A 20,015-nucleotide genomic window follows, 5' to 3' on the forward strand; every position below is an offset into this window, starting at 1 on the left:
GCATATGGGATATTTATTTGATGACTTCTGCTATACTTCATTTGTCTCAATTGACAGTGCTGTCAATGTCAACAATGACAATTGTATAAAAAATTAACTAAATTTAACTATTGCACTAGTTTTAATTTATTAACTTAATTAAAAATGTTTTTAATCGAAGTATATTTTTAATTACTTATCGAAAACAATGATAACATCGTGTTTTAACTCACGTTATTTAACACTACTCTCCTTAATACTAGTTCGTTGATAGATTCAGATGTGATAGTTGTTTTGGGGCACACTGAAAAGCAATTCGAGGACTAGATGCCGCCCTGGCGGCAATCAAGCCAGGACTGTGGCCAGGATGCTCAGCCTCGATCAAGAAATAGGAGCATGGGATTCTGTTTTACTCGAGCCGTTAACCGAAGACTCCTTCGTAACTAATTTACAGCAACGTTTCAAGAGGGATCACATCTACACTTACATAGGAAATGTGCTCATTTCAGTTAACCCTTATAAAAAACTCGCGTTGTATTCTGCCGATCTCGCCGAGGCTTACGTCAAACGAGGACCATTCCAGCTACCACCACATATGTAAGACATACAAATAAAATATAAGAAAAAACATATTTAAATGTGTTTTTTTTAGTTATGCAGTTGCTGGTACTGCATATAGATGGCTTAATGATAGAAACGAGGACCAATGTATTATTGTAACAGGTAAATTGTTTATAATTTGTCGTGTTTTTTCGTAATTTTGATATTCTTCAGGTGAAAGTGGATCTGGGAAAACGGAAGCTGCTAGAATTGTTTTACAGTTCTTAGTTTTGGTTTCTGGAGATAGTCCGGAAACGAAGCTTATCAAGGATCGATTAGTACAAGCTAATACACTTTTAGAAGCATTTGGGAACGCGAGAACAATGAAAAACGATAATGCTTCCAGATTTGTAAGTAGAAGAATTAATCATTGAAATCCGGTGGTGATTATAATTTATTTTTTTCCAGGGGAAGTTTTTAGATATTGAATTTGATTTCAAAGGGGACCCTATAGGTGGACATTTAACACACTGTAAGTATTTTTTTCATTTATCAGTATAAAATTTTATGTTTCATTTTTTTATGTTAAACAATAAAAAGTGTTTATTGTTATCATTTTGTTTTTATTTTTTATTTGATTCAAAATAAAGGTTCCTATATATAGTGTGTCTCAATGAATAAAAAGATAAAATTGTCTTTCTTTTTCTTTTATATATAAACTATCTCTTTTGAATTCTTCTTTTTTATCAAGTGTCATTGATACTTACCACAGAGATAAATTACGTCACAGAATATTCCAAATTGATATTTTCAACCAAATTGAGATATCGATTTATTTTTGACATGAATCAATCGATAAAACGTGTGTCTAAATGATTGAATACACTTATTTATTTAAAAAATAAAGGATCTAATATATAGTGTGTCTCAAATTTCTATTTTAACGAATAAAAAAATAAAATTGCCTCTTATAATGTCTTTCTTCTTCTTTTTTAACAACTGTTATGTGTAAAATTCTTTTTTAACGCGTGTCATTGATACCATAAAAATAAATTAAAAACTTAACCCAACTTTAGCAGAAGTCACAAAATATTCCAAATGTCATTGAGTTTAGTCCTAACGTTGTATTTTTCGTATTATGATGAGATTTGGATTGGATTTTGGATCATCTTTAGTTTTGTTTTAATTATTTTTTTTCAATTCATGCTGTCAGACTTTCTAGATAAGGTAAGGTATAATTATTATATAATATTATTAATAAATATTATTTCGAAGTGATTAATCTCTTCCAAAAAACTCACCAGTAATATTTAATTTAAATGATTGTTAATAATTTACTTTTTCTTTGATCTTAAAAGCGAATTTAAAGTCTGGCAACGTTGTTTAAACGTAAGTTCCACTCGCTATTTGACACGCTGCCATTTTCTAGACGTAAACAATGTTTATATATAAACTGAAAATAAACATTTTTTTTAAATTTTTCATCTAAATATGGCAACGTTGTTAAATCTATGAATTTGTACTTGCTATTTGGCATGCGTCAATTTTTATAATAGATTACGGGAGTGTTCACGTCACACACCGCCATTGTTGTCCGAGGTCAAGGATCACTTTACAAACTACGTTTACGATCCTATATATATGTTAAATGAGTTGTGATTTTTTCGTATTTTCTGTGATAAATTATGTCAAAAAATACCATTTTACCCAAAACATATTATTACCTTTAAATAACACACACTACCTCGTAAACTTTGTTTAGAATGTGAACTACTACAAGATGACGGCCGTGACGTCACGTTTCCGGTTGTCTATTTCTATTATTGTTTATTTAGATACAAAAACAAATAATCTTGGTTCGAATCGATTAAAGATGATATGCCGTATAATAATTTACAATATAACTGAAATGTATGTATTTTAATTTCTTTACAATAGATGATTTTTTTTATTCAGTCCAGAATTATCCACTTGGCATCGTCTGACAGAAACTTTCATATATTCTATCAACTTTTATCAGGGGGAGATATCCATCTATTAAGTAAGTACATTAGTTTTGATGTGCCATTCGAGATATCGATTTATTTTTTGACATGAATCGATTCAATTAGTGTCATTTCTGCGAGTGAATATACGTTGTTTACTAAATGAAAATTACGTAAATTGGAAATTATTATTGAAAATGGGACGTTTATAAAATTTTCAGAGAATTTAAAACTTCAACGTAACGTTGAACTCTACAACATTCTTCTCACGGATACCAATCAACCGACTTTGTCAGACGAAGAAGATAAAACGTTGTTCGTATATACGAGGGGCGCTTTAGAAGTGCTCGGATTTACAGATACCGAAATTATAGATATTTTTCGCGTTTTAGCGATTATTTTGAAATTAGGTAATTTGCAGTACGTGCCTTGCAGTAACATTGACGGTACCGAGGGATGTTCCATAAATAACGAATACGGTGAGTGAATATACGCGTCGCAAGCGAAATTTTCCATCGAATCGTTCGTTTTAGAATTATTCGAGATTTGCGAATTGTTAGGGGCCGAACCGAGATGGTTACGAAGGGCTTTAACCACTCATCAAATAGACGAAAGTATAATGACGGATTTGAACGCCGTCGACGCCTCAAAAATTCGAGATACTCTATGCAGAACGTTGTACAGCCGATTATTTACGTGGTTGATAAATAAAATCAACGATGTTATAAAGGTGATTGAATATCGAGAACTAACCTCAATTTGGATTTGATTTAATGTTTGTTTAGGCGAAAACTTTGGGTAGGCGAAAGGAAATGGGCGTATTGGATTTTTTCGGGTTTGAGATTCTCGATTGTAACCGTTTCGAACAACTTATGATAAATTATTGTAACGAAAAATTGCAACAGTTCATTGTTAGTTCGACTTTGAAAGAAGAACAGGCGGAAATGTCGAAAGAGAGTTTGGAATGGGTCAAAATTGATTATTTCAATAACATGTAAGTGGTCATTTCAACATAATAAACATTTTTTCGTTATAATTCGTTGAATTTTTGGTGTATTTTATGCAAAATGGTGATTTAACGTCCGTATCTTTGACGTATGTCACTTGTCAACGTCAAATGTCAAATTATTTTCCGAAAATTTTCCGTATATTTCGTATTTTTTCTTATATTTCGAATACTTTAAACGAAATTTCGTTCAAAATGGTGATTTAACGTCCGTATCTTTGACGTATGTCACTTGTCAACGTCAAATGTCTTATTTTCCGAAAATTTTCCGTACATTTCGTATTTTTTCTTATATTTCGAATACTTTAAACGAAATTTCGTTCAAAATGGTGATTTAACGTCCGTATCTTTGACGTATGTCACTTGTCAACGTCAAATGTCTATTATTTTCCGAAAATTTTCCGTATTTTTTCTTATATTTCGAATACTTTAAACGAAATTTCGTTCAAAATGGTGATTTAACGTCCGTATCTTTGACGTATGTCACTTGTCAACATCAAATGTCAAATTATTTTCCGAAAATTTTCCGTATTTTTTCTTATATTTCGAATACTTTAAACGAAATTTCGTTCAACATGGTGATTTAACGTCCGTATCTTTGACGTATGTCACTTGTCAACGTCAAATGTCTATTATTTTCCGAAAATTTTCCGTATTTTTTCTTATATTTCGAATACTTTAAACGAAATTTCGTTCAAAATGGTGATTTAACGTCCTTATCTTTGACTTATGTCACTTGTCAACGTCAAATGTCTATTATTTCCCAAAAATTTTCCGTATATTTCGTATTTTTTCTTATATTTCGAATACTTTAAACAAAATTTCATTCAAAATGGTGATTTAACGTCTTTATCTTTGACTTATGTCACTTGTCAACGTCAAATGTCTATCACTACGGTCCAAAATGGGTTTAATACACCATTTAGAATCAAAATGTACGTACTGAAATTTATAATTAATTATTTACCAAAAATTTTCCGTATATTTCGTATTTTTTCTTATATTTCGAATACTTTAAACGAAATTTCATTCGAAATAATGATTTAACGCTCGTATCTTTGACGTATGTCACTTGTCAACGTCAAATGTCTATTATTTCCCAAAAATTTTCCGTATATTTCGTATTTTTTCTTATATTTCGAATACTTTAAACGAAATTTCATTCGAAATAATGATTTAACGCTCGTATCTTTGACGTATGTCATTTGTCAACGTCAAATGTCAATCGCTAGTATTCAAAATGGGCTCATTACACCATTTTGGATCACAATGAACGTATTAATTTCCAAAATTCGTTATCATGTTAAATTTTCGATTAAACTGAATCGAAAAACGAAATATCATCATCGGGGACATTTTTTTAACAATTTTAGAGCGATATGTCAATTGTTAGAACACGAAAGTCACGGCATATTGTCGTTACTAGAAGAGGCTCACGTCCAAAGTGACTCAACTTACCTAAAGAGGGTCGCGCAATGTTGTGCGGGTCATTCCCATTGCTTAGCGGCCGATTCCCAACTTCCGGCAGACACTTTTCAGTGAGTGTGTCTCGATACGAATCGAATGACATCGTAAAATCGAAATATTTTGTAGGATCAGGCATTACGCCGGCGGGGTAACGTATAAAGTGGAGGGGTTCGTCGAAAAAAATCGCGATTCGTTACCTAGGGAAGTATCGAGGGCGATGTTTCGCTGTGATCATCCGATAATACCTGCGCTATTCCCCGAAGGCAATCCCAAAAGGTGTAATCCGAAGAAACCCGTTTCGAAGTCGTTGCAACTGCAGGTGTCCTTGAATTCTTTGCTGAAAGTCATTTCAGGCAGACAGAATCATTACGTCAGATGTTTGAAGCCGAACGAAATGAAGCATCCGAGGATATTCGAAATGGCGTTGATACAACATCAGGTAGTGTTCGCGTTATTAACTTTGATCGTAATTGATTTTAATCAACTTTGTCATCAATGTTTGCATTTTTTATGAACTTTTTTTATCGAATACTGCACTTTTTATGAACTTTTTTTTATCAATCACTGCATTTTTATGAACTTTTTTATCTTTTACTGCACTTTTTATGAACTTGTTTATCGATTCTTGCACTTTTTATGAACTTTTTTATCAATTACTGCATTTTTATGAACTTTTTTGTCGATTACTGCACTTTTTATGAACTTGTTTATCGATTCTTGCACTTTTTATGAATTTTTTTGTCGATTACTGCATTTTTATTAACCTTTTTTATCTTTTACTGCACTTTTTATGAACTTGTTTATCAACTCTTGCACTTTTTATGAACTTTTTTGTCGATTACTGCACTTTTATGAATTTTTTTATCAATTACTGCATTTTTATAAATTTTATTGTCGATTACTGCACTTTTTATCTTTTACTGCACTTTTTATGAACTTTTTTTATCAATTACGGCGTTTTTTATGAACTTTTTTTATCTTTTACTGCACTTTTTATGAACTTGTTTATCAATTCTTGCACTTTTTATGAACTTTTTTGTCGATTACTGCACTTTTTATGAACTTTTTTTCTCAATTACTGCGTTTTTTATGAACTTTTTTGTCAATTCTTGCACTTTTTATGAACTTTTTTATTTTTTACTGCATTTTTTATGAACTTGTTTATCGATTCTTGCACTTTTTATGAACTTGTTTATCAATTACTGTACTTTTTATGAATTTGCTAATCGATTCTTGTACTTTTTATGAACTTGTTTATAAATTACTGCACTTTTTATGAACTTTTTTAACAATTTCTTCACTTTTTATGAACTTGTTTATCGATTCTTGCACTTTTTATGAACTTGTTTATCAATTACTGCAATTTTTATGAACTTTTTTAACAATTACCGCACTTTTTATGAACTTGTTTATCGAATCTTGCACTTTTTATGAACTTTTTTGTCGATTACTGCACTTTTTATGAACTTTTTTTCTCAATTACTGCGTTTTTTATGAACTTTTTTGTCAATTCTTGCACTTTTTATGAACTTTTTTATTTTTTACTGCATTTTTTATGAACTTGTTTATCGATTCTTGCACTTTTTATGAACTTGTTTATCAATTACTGTACTTTTTATGAACTTGCTAATCGATTCTTGTACTTTTTATGAACTTGTTTATAAATTACTGCACTTTTTATGAACTTTTTTAACAATTTCTTCACTTTTTATGAACTTGTTTATCGATTCTTGCACTTTTTATGAACTTGTTTATCGATTCTTGCACTTTTTACGAACTTTTTTGTCGATTACTGCACTTTTTACGAACTTTTTTTTCTATTACTGCACTTACAAAGAACTTTTTTTGGTTAATCCCCCAGGTTCGATATTTATGTTTACTGCCAACTGTTCAGCTGTGGCGTACCGGTTACTGTTACCGATTGCCTTACATCCACTTCGTATCTAGATACAAGATGATATCTGGTAGCACGTGGCCGAGATGGCGAGGATCGGCAGTCGAAGGCGCTTCGCTGATACTTAGATCGTTGCCTATACCAAGCGCGGAATTCACTTTCGGCAGGACTAAATTGTTCGTGAGAAGTCCGCGCACCGTTTTCGAATTGGAAGATTTCAGAAAATCCAGATTACACGATTTGGCCGTGTTGATTCAGAAAATTTGGAGGGGTAGCAGGGAGAGGAGGAAGTACAGGAAGATGAAGCAGAGTCAGATCATCATAGCTGCCGCTTGGAGAAGTTGGAGGGTGAGTCCAGTTTATTTCGAATTATTCCACGTTTTATAGACTTTGGTATCAATTGTTGCATTATTCATAAACATTGATGTCAATTATTGATGTTTTTTTGAATATTTTTCTCAATTACTGCACTTTTTATGAACTATTTCCTGAACTTTGCACTTTTTATGAACGTTCTTCTCAATTTTTGCAGTTTTTATGCACTTTTTTTGAATTGTTTCCCCAATTATTGCACTCTTTATAAACTTTCTTCTCAATTACTATACTTTTTATGAACTTTCTTTTCAATTGCTGCAGTTTTTATGAACTTTTCCCACAATTCTACAGATTTTATGAACTTTCCTTTCAATTCCGCAACTTTTATGAACGTTTCCTTAAATTATTGCACTTTTGATAAATTTCATTACGAATTTACAAACTTTTTCCCCAACTACTGCACTTTTTATGAACTTTTCTTTCAATTATTGTAGTTTTATGAACTTTTAATAACTCAACTTTTTATGACATTTTTTCTCAACTATAGCACTTTTTATGAACTGTTTTCTCGATTACTTCACTTTTTATGAACTTTCTTTTCAATTGACTTTCATTGACTTTCAATGATAACATTTTTAATGAATTTTCTTATTAATTCATAAACTTTTCCTCCAATTATTGCACTTTTTATGAACTGTTTTCTCAATTACTTCACTTTTTATGAACTTTCTTTTCAATTGATGCAGTTTTTATGAACTTTTCTTTCAATTCCGCAACTTTTATGAACTTTCCCTTGAATTATTGCATTTTTTATGAACTTTCCCTTGAATTATTGCATTTTTGATGAATTTTATTACGAATTTACAAACTTTTTCCCCAACTACTGCACTTTTGATGAATTTTTCTCTCATTAATTGCAGTTTTATGAACTTATCTTTACTAACTGCATTTTTTATGACACTTTTTCTCAACTATAGCACTTTTTATGAACTTTCTTTTCAATTGCTGCAGTTTTTATGAACTTTTCCTTCAATGATAACATTTTTAATGAACTGTTTTCTCAATTACTTCACTTTTTATGAACTTTCTTTTCAATTGCTGCAGTTTTTATGAACTTTTCTTTCAACTCCGCAACTTTTATGAACTTTTCCTTAAATTATTGCACTTTTAATGAATTTTATTATGAATTTACAAACTTTTTCCCCAACTACTGCACTTTTGATGAACTTTTCTCTCAATGATAGCAGTTTTATGAACTTATCTTTAATAACTGAACTTTTTATGAACTGTTTTCTCGATTACTTCACTTTTTATGAACTTTGATCTAAATATTAGTTTGTAAACCGCGTTATGTATTGCTGCACTTTTTACAACTAATTATTTAAAGAAGAAAAAAATTATTTTTTGAAAATTCTTTCAGGAACTTAAATGCGGCATAACATTCGAAGGCCGCAAACATTTGTGGTGCCTTTACAGGGTGGTATGAACTGCTTTTAAACTAGAAAATAGTCGCTAGAAGAGTATCTCATAGAATCAATTCATTCTGTTGTTTCTTAAATAAACAATTTCTAAAAATAAATTGATAATCGCCAATTATAAATCGAAATAATCCGGCCCAAGCTCGATATTTTCATCAAATTTATCGATTTCCTCGATTATTCGCTTCATTAGATGAGTCATAAGCCTTTTCCAAATCGATAGAGTATTTACAGATCGAATTTTCGTATATAGATTTTATTTTTTTGGTCGGTGGGTTCTTGTCGAGGGTCGATTTTCAAAAATCGACAAAATTTTTTCGGAATTTTCCGCTAGGAATTTTTTTTTTTCGCCTCTTGTAGCATTTGTGGGTTAATACTGTTAATGGATACGAATTTTATAGGCGCGAGAGGAATTTCGGATATTGAAACATCGAAAAGAAGTCGAATGGGCGACTAAAATAATTCAGAGACATTATATACAGTGGAAAGTGAGTAATATATGAAAAAAAAATATTTTTTTCCTAATAAAAAACGTTTTTTAGTAATAATTCAATTCAATTGGGGGTGAATGGGTACATTTGCTGATAAAATGTTATTTTTAGTGGAAATTATGGAACTAGGGGATGAAAGGGGTGGAAATTTAGTTTTTTGAAGTTCAATTACGATAAAATTTTAGTTTCTATCGGAAAATTGGGTTTGTAAAAGTTGTGGAGATTCGAAATATCCGCAATTTGATTGGTTTTTTGACCTAACCTCAAAATTTTTTCGAAAAACAAACGAAAAATTGTTTTTTTTTTTTGATTTTTGTCATGAAAACTTATCGGATATTTTCGAAATTTGGGATGATGTGGTGTTTTTTGTCCTAAATCAGAATCTACTTTTTATTTTGAAAAGTGTCAAAAATTATTGCGATTTTTCGAAAAATTGATTGTTTGGAAAAAAAAATTATTTCAAAAATCAACTTGGGAGCTTCGAGTCAGACTATTTTTTTGTATTTTGTTATCTATTATTGAGAAATTACAATTTACTTTTTCCACATAACCTCAAATTTTTTTATTAAAGTCAAAAAAGCGTTTTTTTTTTCGATTTTTAACTTTTTTCTGGAGATTTTTCTGCAAAATATCCGGAAAAGTATTTTTCTTTGTCGCAAATGAAACCGTGTTTTGAAAAATAATGCCATTTCGGATTTTTTTCAGAAAAATGAAAATTAATTTTGGAAAATCGACTTGCGATCCTCTAATGAGGCTCATTTTTGTTGTTTTCACGTCTTTTCTCCAAGAAAATGAAAAATTTCAAATAACTTCAAGTATTTTTCTCCCTTAACCTCAAAATTTTACAAAATAAATTGAAAAAAATCCATTTTTCTCTCAATTCCGCAACTTTATGAACTTTTCCTTCAATTATTGCACTTTTTATGAACTTTCCTCTGAAAAACTGAACCTTCCTCTGAAAAACTGAACTTTTTATGAACTTTCTTCTCGATAACTGAACTTTTTATGAGCTTTTCTCTCAATTCTGCAATTTTTAATGAATTTTTATCAATTCACAAACTTTTTCTCCAATTATTGCACTTTTTATGAACTTTCTTCCCGATAACTGAACTTTTTATGAACTTTCTTCTCAATAACTGAACTTTTTATGAACTTTCTTCTCAATAACTGAACTTTTTATGAACTTTCCCCTCAATTCTGCAACTTTTAATGAATTCTTTATCAATTCACAAACTTTTTCTCCAATTATTGCACTTTTTATGAACTTTCTTCTCAATAACTGAACTTTTTATGAACTTTCCCCTCAATTCTGTAACTTTTAATGAATTTTTATCAATTCACAAACTTTTTCTCCAATTATTGCACTTTTTATGAACTTTCTTCCCGATAACTGAACTTTTTATGAACTTTCTTCTCAATAACTGAACTTTTTATGAACTTTCCTCTCAATTCTGCAACTTTTAATGAATTCTTTATCAATTCACAAACTTTTTCTCCAATTATTGCACTTTTTATGAACTTTCCTCTCAAAAACTGAACTTTTTATGAACTTTCTTCCCGATAACTGAATTTTTTATGAACTTTCTTCTCGATAACTGAACTTTTTATGAACTTTCTTCTCGATTACTGAACTTTTTATGAACTTTCTTCTCGATAACTGAACTTTTTATGAACTTTCTTCTCGATAACTGAACTTTTTATGAACTTTCTTCTCGATAACTGAACTTTTTATGAACTTTCTTCTCAATAACTGAACTTTTTATGAACTTTCTTCTCGATAACTGAACTTTTTATGAACTTTCTTCTCGATTACTGAACTTTTTATGAACTTTCTTCTCGATAACTGAACTTTTTATGAACTTTCTTCTCGATAACTGAACTTTTTATGAACTTTCTTCTCGATAACTGAACTTTTTATGAACTTTCTTCTCGATAACTGAACTTTTTATGAACTTTCTTTTCAACTGCTGCAGTTTTTATGAACTTTCCTCTCAATTTCGCAACTTTTATGAACATTTCCTTCAATTATTGCACTTTTTATGAACTTTTCTCTCAAAAACTGAACTTTTTATGAACTTTCCTCTCAATTCTGCAACTTTTAATGAATTTTTATCAATTCACAATCTTTTTCTCTAATTATTGCACTTTTTATGAACTTTCTTCTCGATAACTGAACTTTTTAATTCTATTTTTATTTTGAAAAATTCCATTTTGTTTCAGAAATATGTCTTCTTAAATAATTATGATATGTACACTTATTTTTAGTTACGTTTTTAACATAACCTCAAAATTTTATAAAAAAAATGCCAAACAAATCAATTTTTCGGTTTTTTAACTTAAAAACGTATCATTTTTTTTCAAAATTTGTCTTTATAAAATCTTATTTGTGGAAAATTTCAATTCGTTTCAAAAATATTGAATTTTTTCAAACAAAAAAAAAAACATTCTAAAATCAAAAATAATTCGCAAAAATCGATTGGGGATCTCAAATATGACTAATCTATTGTTTTAATTTTCCATTAAAAATAATATCCATTAATAGTTTTATCAACATAACCTCAAAATTTCGATAAAAAACTTCATTTTCACCGCCTATTTTCAATTAATTATGAAAAATTTTCACTTCTACACTGAGAAAAAAAATTGTAACGAGACTAATTCAATTCCATAAAAAGGAAAACCGTTTCCCGATTCAACATCAAATTCCTCGTATAAACACATCAAAACATCGTTGCCGGACTTAACAAATCGACAAAGAAACCGAGGAAAATCAAAACGACGAGGTTATGTTGATATTCAATTACGAAACGTCGAATGATTTCCGTTTTTTTTTTTGTTTTCTTGTTTCCGATCGAAGCGACGACAATTTTTGCTGAACCTCCGCAGAACGTTACCGGAAGACGCGATTTCCCCCGTCTGCAGAGATTGGCCCCAAGCCCCCAACAGATTAACCGAATGCAGTTCGCTGTTGAACAAAATCCACCACCGCTGGAGGTGCCACAAGTTCAGATTGAAGTTCGATCAGACGGCCAGGAATCGGATGCGGGAAAAAGTTACCGCCAGTTTCATATTCAAAGACAGAAAATGTTCATATCCGAGAAGGTAACGCCGTTTCGACGGTCGCGCTACCCGATATGCCCTTTTCATCGCTTGTTTTGTTTTTTTTTTCAAGCGTTTCGCATCCCTTCGTCGGGGATTACGTCCGTTTGAGGCAGAACGTGCAATGGAAGAAGATGTGTTTGGAAAACAACGACCAATACGTAGTGTTCGCCGATATTATCAATAAAATTACCAGGTCCAGTGGAAAGGTAAAATATCGATCATCGAACTGACGAAATTTGACATGAAAAACGCGAAAATGCGGAACGAAACAGAAAAGTTGACGAAAAGGAGAAGGGAAACTACAAAAAGACGACGAAAAAGGACGAAAAAACGATGATAACGTGATAAAAAAAGACAGAAACGATGATAACATGACTAAAGACAACGACAAATAACAGAAAACTACAAAAAACCACAAAAAGAATGAAGAAAACTGGAAGAAACAAGGAAAAAAGGGAAAAAAGTAGAAAAAAATGATAAAAGAGGACAAAAAACGATGATAACATGACAAAAAAAGGCAGAAACGATGATAACATGACTAAAGACAACGACAAATAACAGAAAACTACAAAAAAACACAAAAAGAAAGAAGAAAATTGGAAGAAACAAGGAAAGAAGGAAAAAAGTAGAAAAAATTGATAAAAGAGGACAAAAAAACGATGATAACATGACAAAAAAGGGCAGAAACGATGATAACATGACTAAAGACAACGACAAATAACAGAAAACTACAAAAAACAACAAAAAGAAAGAAGAAAATTGGAAGAAACAAGGAAAAAAGGGAAAAAAGTAGAAAAAAATGATAAAAGAGGACAAAAAACGATGATAACATGACAAAAAAAGACAAAAACGATGATAACATGACTAAAGACAACGACAAATAACAGAAAACTACAAAAAAACACAAAAAGAAAGAAGAAAATTGGAAGAAACAAGGAAAGAAGGAAAAAATATAGAGAAAAATGATAAAAGAGGACAAAAAAACGATGATAACATGACAAAAAAGGGCAGAAACGATGATAACATGACTAAAGACAACGACAAATAACAGAAAACTACAAAAAACAACAAAAAGAAAGAAGAAAATTGGAAGAAACAAGGAAAAAAGGGAAAAAAGTAGAAAAAAATGATAAAAGAGGACAAAAAACGATGATAACATGACAAAAAAAGACAAAAACGATGATAACATGACTAAAGACAACGACAAATAACAGAAAACTACAAAAAAACACAAAAAGAAAGAAGAAAATTGGAAGAAACAAGGAAAGAAGGAAAAAATATAGAGAAAAATGATAAAAGAGGACAAAAAAACGATGATAACATGACAAAAAAGGGCAGAAACGATGATAACATGACTAAAGACAACGACAAATAACAGAAAACTACAAAAAACAACAAAAAGAAAGAAGAAAACTGGAAGAAACAAGGAAAAAAGGGAAAAAAGTAGAAAAAAATGATAAAAGAGGACAAAAAACGATGATAACATGACAAAAAAAGGCAGAAACGATGATAACATGACTAAAGACAACGACAAATAACAGAAAACTACAAAAAACCACAAAAAGAATGAAGAAAACTGGATGAAACAAGGAAAGAAGGAAAAAAAGGAGAAAAAATTGATGAAACAGGACAAAAAAACGATGATACCTTGACAAAAAAAGACTAAAACGATGATAACATGACTAAAGACAACGACAAATAACAGAAAACTACAAAAAAACACAAAAAGAAAGAAGAAAACTGGAAGAAACAAGGAAAAAAGGGAAAAAAGTAGAAAAAAAAGATAAAAGAGGACAAAAAAAACGATGATAACATGACAAAAAAGGGCAGAAACGATGATAACATGACTAAAGACAACGACAAATAACAGAAAACTACAAAAAAACACAAAAAGAATGAAAAAAATTGGAAGAAACAAGGAAAAAAGGGAAAAAAGTAGAAAAAAAAGATAAAAGAGGACATAAAAACGATGATAACATGACAAAAAAAGACGGAAACGATGATAACATGACTAAAGACAACGACAAATAACAGAAAACTACAAAAAACAAACAATTAGAATGAAGAAAACTGGATGAAACAAGGAAAGAAGAAAAAATTGACAAAAAAATGACAGAAAACGATGTTACAAGACAAAAGAGGAGAGAAGACGATGGCATATGAGAAAAGAGTACAGAAGACTATAGCAAAAAGGCCAAGAAAACTAAAAGAAACAAAGAAAGGAGAAAGAAGAGTAAAAAAATTGCCAAAAGAGGATAGAAAACGATAGTACAGGTCAAAAGAGGACAAAAGACAATGACAAATAACAGAAAACAACAAAAAAAACTATGAAAGGATCAAGAAAAGTAAAGAAAAATGGACAAAGAAAAGCAGAAAACGATGATAACATGACAAAAGATTGACAGATAATACAAAACTACAAAATGATGTAGAGAAAACAAGGAAAGGGGAAAGAAAATTACAAAAAAATGACAAAAGGGGACAGAAAGATAACGGAAGACTATAAAAGAAAATAGAAAAGTTCAAAAAGTATTAAAAGGATCGAGAAAGATACGAAAAACAAATAAAAGGAAAAGAAAATTAGGAAAAAATGAAAAATCAGGATGGAAAACGATTATACGTGACAAAAGAGAAAGAAAAACTACAGGGAATTGACAAAAGAAAGCAGAGAAATACGATAAAGTAGAAAAAAAAATAACGAAAGAGAAGAAAGAAAAAGAATTAAAAGAGAACCGAGAGCTAAAAAACGAAAATATTGATAAAAGAGGATGGAAACCGATGAAACATAATGAAAAAAATAAGAAAAAGAGAAGGAAAGTTACGAAAAATTGACAAAAACTGATGATATACGACAGAAGACACAAAACTACAAAATAAATTAAAGGAAAAGAGAAAAACTACGAAAAAATTGACACAAGTGGACAGAAAAGAAGAAGAAAAACGATAATAGAAGATGAAGGACAATGATATGAGGCAAAATACCCCACAATAAAACAACAGAAGATTGTAAAAACAAAGAAAACAAGAAAATGAGAAAGAAAATTACGAAAAATTGACAGAAGAAGAGAGATATAAGTGAAAAAAATTGACACAAGGGGAGAGAAAAGCGACAAAAGAAAATAAACGACTTTCTAAATATGAAAAAAGGAAAGAAAACAAGAAAAGAGGATGAAGGACAATGATATGTGGCAAAAAACGAGAAACTACAAAGAAAAGAAGAAATAAAAACAAAAAAAAATCGATAAAAGAAAATATGATAAGAAATTGAGAGAAAAAACAACAGAAAAGATCAAAAGACAAAAGAAAACTTGAGAATTTGGTTAAAAACGAGGAAAATTGATAAAAAAAAAGGACAAAAGAGAAATTAAAAGAATAGTATATAAAAAAAAAATACCACAAAACATGATACGGGATTATAAAAGGACACAACATGAGTTTGGAAAAGAAGAATAGAAAACAACGAAAATAATTCAAAGGAAAACACGAAAAAAGGAGGAAACGAAGACAAGAAAATAGTAAAAAGTAAACCACGATAAAAACGTAAAAACAAAATCGAGAAAAGGATATAAAAGAAGAAAAAAGACAATAAACGATAGAAAATACCAAAAAATCGAGAAAGAAACGAAGAAAAACACCGAAAAGAACGCGCGATACGCGACGAAACTCGACGACTTGTAGTAACTTGCAAGGCCCCGTATTCGCAAGGGACAAAACGCGAACGATTTTTTTTTTTTTTTCCGTTTCAGTTCGTTCCAATTCTATTGGTGATATCGACGAGATCGATGCTGGTGTTGGATCAAAGGACGTTACAAATCAAATACAGAGTACCCGCTACGGAAATTTACAGGATGTCCCTGTCGCCGTTTCTCGACGATGTCGCCGTGGTACACGTCAAAGCGGTAAGTACAACACACTTTTTAATCGCACCCCGTATATAAATATATCGTTTCCGTTATTCCACGACGCGTATTTCGACGTTTCGACATTTTTTTTTTTTTTTTTTTTTTGTAATTAAACGATTGTTATCGAAAAATTTATGGAAAATAAAATCGTGCGTACAAAAAATAATATACGGGGCGAGTCGAAATTAAATAATAAATTCGATGTTTCTTTTTTTCTCGGTGTAATTTCGACGGTATGTTGTACGGGGGGATTTAAAAAATCGTTTTTACGAATTTTAGATTCGGTTTTTGATACAGGGTGATTCATTTGGTGTTTCAACTGAATTTCGTTCATATTTTGTGCTTTTTATCGTTTGCGTTTCGGTTTTTTTTTTATGTTTTTATTTTTTTAATATTTTATTTAGAAATTAGAATACCCCCGTATCTTTTAAACGAAATAATGAGATTGAAAATGGAAAAAACATCGAAAAATTAGCGGAAATAATAAAATGAGTGAAAAAATGAAATAAATTGACATTAAAGTACGAGAAGATGACGGAAAATCAAGAAATATTATACGAGAGTACAAAAAAATGGGAGAAAATATCGTTAAAACAAGAAAAGTGGTTGAAAAACTATGAAAAACGAGAAAAAAAAAGGAAAAGGAAAACTACAAAATTGTTGAAAGACGATGAAAAATCGCGAAAATGGCACAATAGTACGAAAGAAAACTAGAAAAGTCTGTGGAGCATTAAAAAAAATACAAAAAGACGAAAAAGAAGTAAAGAAAAACAAGAGAATTGATAAAAGAGGATGATAGGCAATAAAAGTCTAAAAATATTGGGGAAAAAACGATAATAAACTGAAAGAAAATCATAAAAAACTGAAGAATGAAGAAAAAGAAAGAAAAATCAGTAAAAAAGTATGAAAAAAACAATAAAAAAGACGAAAAAGAACCAAAGAGAACGAAAGACAAAGTAGATGACGAAAAAACAACAGAAAAACGACAATAAACTGAAAGAAAATCATAAAAAACTGAAGAATGAAGAAAAAGAAAGAAAAATCAGTAAGAAAGTATGAAAAAAACAATAAAAAAGACGAAAAAGAACCAAAGAGAACGAAAGACAAAGTAGATGACGAAAAAACAACAGAAAAACGACAATAAACTGAAAGAAAATCATAAAAAACTGAAGAATGAAGAAAAAGAAAGAAAAATCAGTAAAAAAGTATGAAAAAAACAATAAAAAAGACGAAAAAGAACCAAAGAGAATGAAAGACAAAGTAGATGACGAAAAAACAACAGAAAAACGACAATAAACTGAAAGAAAATCATAAAAAACTGAAGAATGAAGAAAAAGAAAAAAAATCAGTAAAAAAGAATAAAAAAAAAACAATAAAAAAGACGAAAAAGAACCAAAGAGAATGAAAGACAAATTAGATGACGAAAAAACAACAGAAAAACGACAATAAACTGAAAGAAAATCATAAAAAACTGAAGAATGAAGAAAAAGAAAAAAAATCAGAGTAAAAAAGTATGAAAAAAACAATAAAAAATACGAAAAAGAACCAAAGAGAATGAAAGACAAAGTAGATGACGAAAAAACAACAGAAAAACGACAATAAACTGAAAGAAAATCATAAAAAACTGAAGAATGAAGAAAAAGAAAAAAAATCAGTAAAAAAGAATAAAAAAAAACAATAAAAAAGACGAAAAAGAACCAAAGAGAATGAAAGACAAATTAGATGACGAAAAAACAACAGAAAAACGACAATAAACTGAAAGAAAATCATAAAAAACTGAAGAATGAAGAAAAAGAAAGAAAAATCAGTAAAAAAGTATGAAAAAAACAATAAAAAAGACGAAAAAGAACCAAAGAGAATGAAAGACAAAGTAGATGACGAAAAAACAACAGAAAAACGACAATAAACTGAAAGAAAATCATAAAAAACTGAAGAATGAAGAAAAAGAAAGAAAAATCAGTAAAAAAGTATGAAAAAAAAACAATAAAAAAGACGAAAAAGAACCAAAGAGAACGAAAGACAAAGTAGATGACGAAAAAACAACAGAAAAACGACAATAAACTGAAAGAAAATCATAAAAAACTGAAGAATGAAGAAAAAGAAAGAAAAATCAGTAAAAAAGTATGAAAAAAACAATAAAAAAGACGAAAAAGAACCAAAGAGAATGAAAGACAAAGTAGATGACGAAAAAACAACAGAAAAACGACAATAAACTGAAAGAAAATCATAAAAAACTGAAGAATGAAGAAAAAGAAAGAAAAATCAGTAAAAAAGTATGAAAAAAAAACAATAAAAAAGACGAAAAAGAACCAAAGAGAACGAAAGACAAAGTAGATGACGAAAAAACAACAGAAAAACGACAATAAACTGAAAGAAAATCATAAAAAACTGAAGAATAAAGAAAAAGAAAAAAAATCAGTAAAAAAGAATAAAAAAAAAACAATAAAAATAACAAAAAAGGACCATAGAGAACGCAAGACAACAGAAAAACGACAATAAACTGAAAGAAAATCATAAAAGATTCAATTAAATTAGAAAAGAAGAGAAAAGTCAACAAAAGTGTACAAAAAAATTCCAAAAAAGTATAGAAAATTGAACTACAAAATAAAACAGCAAAAAAACTTGTTGATAAACTAGAAAATATGATAAAAGAGACAAAAATGAGCAAAAGAATATAAAAAAAAGGATAAAAGACAAATTGCACGATAAAAAAAAACTACCAAACTCAATATAAAACTATAAAAACTAGTAATCAACATTTAAAAATTCGCTATAACTACTCATATAAAATTCATTCAAATTTGAAGAGTTATTTCGACATTTACCATGACCTCAAATTATATACTGACTTTATAGTTGATAAGCGCACGTTTAGTTTCGCCAATTCGTATTTTCCAGTAGCCGGCTTCGTTTTCCCACCATATTTTTTTATAATAGTAAAGTAGCGCTAGGTCCGTGTCGTTTATCTTTCGCAGTCACCCTTAGCCAACCCCGAAACGTCGAGTGCCTCGTCCGATCAGACAAGCTGTCTATTTCAGAGCGACCTCAGCAAAAAAAAAGGAGACTTCGTCTTCCAAACCGGACACGTTATCGAAATAGTTACGAAATTATTTCTCGTTGTCCAAAACGCCACCGGAAAACCGCCGGAAGTCAACATCACCACCGAGTAAGACGAAAAAACGACATTTTCGGGGGGAAACGTTTTTCTTTTTGTCGATTATTTCAGATTCGAAGCGAATTTCGGTTCGCAAACGGTGACGTTCACCTTCAAATGCGGTCTACCCGAAGTTCAACCCGGTCAAATTCGAGTTTTACGCAAGGCCAATAAAATGGAGGTACTGGTGTGACGATTAGCAAGACATATCCACGCCTATGTCGGAACTAGCATAATTAACACTGCCATTAGGACGTTACATCACTTTTTGTTCATTTTTTTCTTCCCAGGAAAATATATCGAGATAGTAGAACTAAATTTATATAAAATATTTCCATAAACTACCATTTTAATACATTTTCTTTGAAAAAAAAAATTGCGGATTCAAAAAAGACAGAAAATTAGGCGTTCAAAAATAGATTTAACGAAACTTGTACATAATAAAAATCTATTAAGTTACTAGACTTTTCGTTTAATAAAAAATATTGCAAAAATTCAATTCAACAATAATTTGATCCCCCTTAATTACTCCCTACCTTCCCCTTCAATCATCAGTTGAAATTAAACAAGGTTAGTATCATTAAATAGAAACATATCTAATCATGTCGACTAACTTTTAGTACACACGGTATATTAATTCGTCGTTTGAAGGTTGCAGCGTTTTTTTTTAATGAAAATTTTTCGTTTTAAAATCTATTTAAA

The 20,015-nt window shown here is 30.1% G+C and overlaps 1 protein-coding gene across 2 annotated transcripts; it reads left to right on the plus strand.

Annotated features, from left to right (window-relative positions):
* Positions 1-73: 73 nt before the first annotated feature.
* On the plus strand, positions 74-19,812 carry LOC130900055 (unconventional myosin-Ib). 2 transcript variants are annotated; one of them, XM_057810374.1, is made up of 18 exons: positions 74-576; positions 632-702; positions 754-929; positions 988-1,051; positions 1,733-1,746; positions 2,476-2,560; positions 2,726-2,983; positions 3,038-3,234; positions 3,290-3,498; positions 4,884-5,048; positions 5,104-5,416; positions 6,839-7,219; positions 9,066-9,152; positions 12,013-12,257; positions 12,328-12,463; positions 16,004-16,156; positions 19,135-19,325; positions 19,386-19,812. In XM_057810374.1, exons 1-18 carry the CDS (start codon positions 347-349, stop codon positions 19,504-19,506), a joined length of 3,096 nt encoding a protein of 1,031 aa, XP_057666357.1. In that variant the 5' UTR covers positions 74-346; the 3' UTR covers positions 19,507-19,812. The 2 variants fall into 2 exon arrangements, with proteins under 2 accessions (XP_057666357.1, XP_057666358.1); XM_057810375.1 differs by having other exon boundaries at positions 19,198-19,325.
* The last annotated feature ends 203 nt before the right edge of the window (positions 19,813-20,015 follow it).

Source organism: Diorhabda carinulata, chromosome 12, assembly GCF_026250575.1.
Source record: "Diorhabda carinulata isolate Delta chromosome 12, icDioCari1.1, whole genome shotgun sequence".
In the NCBI taxonomy this organism is placed as follows: domain Eukaryota; kingdom Metazoa; phylum Arthropoda; class Insecta; order Coleoptera; family Chrysomelidae; genus Diorhabda; species Diorhabda carinulata.